This window comes from Octopus bimaculoides, chromosome 16 (assembly GCF_001194135.2).
Source record: "Octopus bimaculoides isolate UCB-OBI-ISO-001 chromosome 16, ASM119413v2, whole genome shotgun sequence".
Classification (NCBI taxonomy): domain Eukaryota; kingdom Metazoa; phylum Mollusca; class Cephalopoda; order Octopoda; family Octopodidae; genus Octopus; species Octopus bimaculoides.
In genome coordinates this window covers 37,398,043-37,403,053 of record NC_068996.1, presented here as the reverse complement: position 1 = coordinate 37,403,053, position 5,011 = coordinate 37,398,043, and the positions used below count along the sequence as shown (strand labels likewise).

Here is a 5,011-nt window from a genome sequence, read left to right as displayed (position 1 = left end):
GTTGTACTCATGATTGCAAGATCATGAGTTTAATTCCCAGACTGGACTGTGTTCTTGAGCAAAGCGCTTCATTTCATGTTGCTCTGCAATCATTTCAACATCTGACATGTGGCACCCATTTGCACCTGTACAGGTAATGTCGATTTGATGGAGGGAGTGAGCTTATGTCTACACAAACATTTGATCACTATAAGCAAATCATCTGTGTGGTTGTTCGGTAAGAAATTGTTGAACCCTCATACGTCGTCTAATGATGGGAGAGTCCATTGTGTATATATTTCATTTTTGTATATGGTTTGCAAGATTCTTTATGTGAATTCGTGTGTTGAAGCATACTTTTTTTGTGCCTGATGAGAGTCTTTCTGTTCTAATGACTTATTAATTAACACACTCACCGGTTTGATTTCAACCCATTTACTTATTTATTTATTCTAAAATTTTTGTTGCTTCTTGCAACCTTTTCAATAGTCGATGACTCTGTCCGTTATCAGAGCTGCATTCGTTTTGTTTGTTTGTTTGTTTATGAGTATGTGTGTGTGTCTGTGTGTATTTGCGTATATACTTGTCTCCTTTTGTCTATGTATATGGGTTTGTGTAACTATGCATGTGCCTCTGTTATGTATGGATGTATGTCTCCATATGTGTTCTTGTGTGTGTGAGTGAAGTGTGTGTATATATGGTCATGTGTTTCAGTCTTTTTTTGTGTATGCATGTCTGCCTCTATTACTTATGTACCTATCTCTCAACTTATCTACTTGCTCACTTACATATCCATTTACCTACATATATATATGGTATGTAAGATTAATCCCTGGTGAGACATCTAGAAGCATTGAGCAAAGACTAAATGAACATTTGAGACAATATGATGACAAAAAATAGTCCTCCATACTATACCAACATGCCAAAGACCAACATGGAGGCACACTGAGTAGACTTGACATCCGCATTTTATTCAAGCACCTGAAGGGCCAACACTCAGACAAATACAGGAGTATGTCCTCATAAATGAAACATCCCCAGTACTAAACAGGAAATACACATAGTAGGTAGTCATACTCCAATACTCACAGTTTATACATACACAGGTAGATTTGTTAGTAGGCTGTTATGTAGATGTGTATGTGTATATATATATCATCATCATCATCATCATTGTCGTTTTACGTCCGCTTTCCATGCTAGCATGGGTTGGATGATTTGACTGAGGACTGGTGAAACCGGATGGCTACTCCAGGGTCCAATCTGATTTGGCAGAGTTTCTACAGCTGGATGCCCTTCCTAACGCCAACCACTCTGAGAGTGTAGTAGGTGCTTTTATGTGTCACCCGCACGAAGGCCAGTCAGGCAGTACTGGCAACGGCCACGCTCAAAATGGTGTATTTTATGTGCCACCCGCACAAGAACCAGTCCAGGGGCACTGGCAACGATCTCGCTCAAAAGTCCAATATATATATATATATATATATATATATATAAAAGTAGGTAAATGGATATGTAAGTAAACTGATAGATAAGTAGATAAATAGGAACATAGGTAATACAGACAGACAAGAACACACACACATACATACGCAAAAGAAGACTGAAACACATGACCATATACACACACAAGGAGATAGAGGTACACAAACACAAACATTAATATGTAGAAAACATACAAAGTACATACACGCATACACACATACATACGTGTATACACATACACACAAACAAACAAAAAGAAAGCGGACAGAGTCACTGGCTACTGAAAAGTTTGCAAGAAGCAACAAAAGTTTTAGAAAAAATAAATAAATAAGTAAATGAGTGGAAATTGAACTGGTGAGTGTGTTAATTAATAAGGCATTAAAACAGAACGACTCTCCCCAGACACAATAATAAATATATATATATATATATATATATATATATATATATATACTTACATACACACACACATTCAAGTATATATGTAATAAGTAATAATCAATTATTACCTATATGCTTCATTACATGATGGCTACTTGATAAAATCTTATAAACCCTTAATTTTATAATATAATATTTATATTACAGTCATTTCATTGTTTACTTTGATATTCATAAATATGTTTGACACATCCTTAAATATATTTTGACCTCACTTAGTCTTTACATACACACACACACACTAATGTACATAAATATATACTGATCTAAGCATTTTTGTCCCTTCTTGGAGCAAAATAATACTAATGATTTTTTTTTATATAAGACAAAAGACAATTCAAAACGAGAGAGAGAGAGAGGGAGAGGGAGAGGGAGAGAGAGAGAAGTTTGCTATAGAATATCAGACCTTTGGCCTTGGTATTATCTTCTGGCTCTTGTGGTTTTGGTGGCGGTTTCTGAAAAGAAAAATAGAAATACAATCAATAACCAACAACCAACAAAATAATTTTGAGGTAGGTGAGAAAATAGATGGAGAAATTGCCAATATGACACTAATATGTGTGTGTGTGTCTGTTCAATTATAATAAAAACAATTTTACATTAGTCTGAAAGGTTACTCCATACTTTTGTAGAATACAAATTTATTATTTCGTTTTGGGATTTAGTTTGCAATATTCTTTATGTGAGTTCGTGTGTTGAAGAATATTCTGTTGTGTCTGGGGAGAGTTATTCCCTTTTAGTGCCTTATAATTTAACACTCACCGGTAAAATTTCCACTCATTTCCCTCTTCATTTTTCTAAAATTTTCATTGCGCCTTGCAACCTTTTCAATAGTTTAAAACTTTTGAAAAGGTTGCAAGGCGCAACGAAAATTTTAGGAAAATAAAAATAAGAATAAGTGGAAATTTTAATGGTGAGTGTGTTAAATTATAAGGCACTAAAAGAGAATGACTGTCCCCAGATACAGCAGAAATTTATTATTGTTAAACAAGAGTATTGTTATTATTGACTGTGAACAACATTCTTGTTCAGGAATAATAAATATATATATACATATGTATGTATACATAAAATAAAAACAAGATGAATAGTGTTTAAATTTACAACAATTGTTTTGTTAGGCTAATTTAAACAATAGTCAACTTGTGACAGGCCAGTATTCTGACAAGTGGAGTTTTACAGTTAAGGTACCAATATATAGAAATCCATCAAGTAGATGTGTGCTGAGCTGGCAATCACTTGCAGTATAGATTAACAAGGTGAAGAAGATATAACTTGTAGTTCATATTATAAGATAACAGACAGACACTTAGAGAATGAAACTTAGGTTAAAGCAGACAATTTGGTCAGTTTTGTATAATACTTAATTATTTAGATATATATATATAGGCACAGGCATGGCTGTGTGGTAAAAAGCTTGCTTCCCAGCCACATAGTTCTGAGCTCAGTCCCAGTGCATGACACCTAGGGCAAGTGATTTTTACTGTAGCCTTGGGTCAACCAAAAGCCTTGTGAGTGGATTGGTAGACAGAAACTGAAAGAAGCCTGTCATATATAAATATATATATATATATATATATATATGTGTATATATTTGTGTGTGTATCTTTGTGCCTGTTTCCCCTGCCCTGGCCAACTGTTCGACAACCGGTGTTGATGTATTTACATCTCCTAGCTTATTGGTTTAGCAAAAGAGATTGATAGAAGTACCAAGCCTAAAAGAGAAAAACAGTCATGCCTGTTCAACATCTCTGCTAAAAATGATCAACTGGAAGATGGTAATACCAAACAATTTTATCTCTATAGATGATTTTTTTTGCATAGTATGCCATTCAAGGCTATGAAAACAACCTTGAGTGCCACTGTAAACAATCTAAGTTATTAACTATAAAGACAATGATCTAATTGTTATTATGGCAATGGAAAACACAAGTTCCTGCATTGCATCTAAACAACAAGGAAACAAGTAACAAAAGTGGAACATTGCCAGAATCTCTGATATCTTGGTATGCTACCAGACCATGGTCTGACATTTACTCTTACATAATAATATGCAAGCCAAAGTGAGTACAATGGAAAATATTAAACAAAATTTAACGGATTCTCAGTGTGGATGCAAGTGGATCCTAAACACTCAGAATGACAGAACTGGTCAGCAGCAGCAAAATATGTGTATTCATTGTGGACAAGACCAGAGTTTCTCACAGAAGGGGCCCATACATAGATAATTGAAAACAAAAGGTTACAAATTATAATAATGTTTGATAGTGTTAAGATTGCTTTAAAATTGTTAAACTTGATCAAGACCATAGCCAAAGGGCAAAGTTAAATGTTTGAAAAATCCGTTTTTATTCTCATTAATAAAAGATGGTGGCGGTGGTGATGGAGTAGGTAATTCGTCATCATCATCATTTAGCATCTGTTTTCCATGCTGGCATGGGTAAGATGATTTGACTGGAACTAGTAGGCCAGAGAACTGCACCAGTTTTAGATCGGTTCCTTCAGCTGGATGCCCTTTCTAATGCCAACCACTCTACAGAGTGTACTGGGTGCCTTTTACAGTCACCGGCACTGATCATGACTATGATTTCACTTAGCTTGACATGTCTTCTCAAACACAACAAATTGCCAAAAGTCTTGGTCACTGGCTCTGTGAGACTCAGCATCTGAAGATCATGTTTCCTCACTTCATCCCGCATCTTCCCAGGTCTACTATTTTGTTTTTGTGGATGGAGGCAGTGGGGTCTTCGGTATTTGTCAGTTTGAAAACTGTTGGAATAGACCTTCACATACAAGATTGGATGGTGGTGGTGTGTGTGTGTGTGTGGGGGGGACTGAAAAGTTCCTGGTTTTGGGTAAAAGAAAATACAGGTGGATTAGCTAATTATGATTTTATTCAACATATTCCCTTCTCAGAATCACACACTTATTGCAGCGGTCGTTTAGCTTTTCTAAGCCCTATAAAAGAACTTGGAAGGTTGGGCGTCCAACCAGGCCTTTTGTAATACCCTTAAAACCTGGAAATTACACCCCACCTCCCAAATAAACTAGTTATCTCAGACTTGCAATACACAAGTAATCTAGACAACTCACATGCACTGCT

General features: G+C 35.6%; 2 protein-coding genes across 2 annotated transcripts in view; one reads left to right on the top strand and one right to left on the bottom strand.

Moving 5' to 3' along the window:
- Positions 1-5,011, top strand: part of LOC106867811 (synergin gamma) — a 269,410-nt gene that overhangs the window by 127,538 nt on the left and 136,861 nt on the right. The window lies entirely within an intron of this gene.
- The window catches only part of LOC106867813 (inner centromere protein A), a 54,057-nt gene continuing 51,241 nt past the window's right edge, over positions 2,196-5,011 (bottom strand). The window contains exon 9 of the mRNA XM_014912836.2: positions 2,196-2,363. Within this exon, the coding sequence (XP_014768322.1) occupies positions 2,211-2,363 (153 nt within the window). The 3' untranslated portion in view covers positions 2,196-2,210. The remainder of the gene's footprint in view (positions 2,364-5,011) is intronic.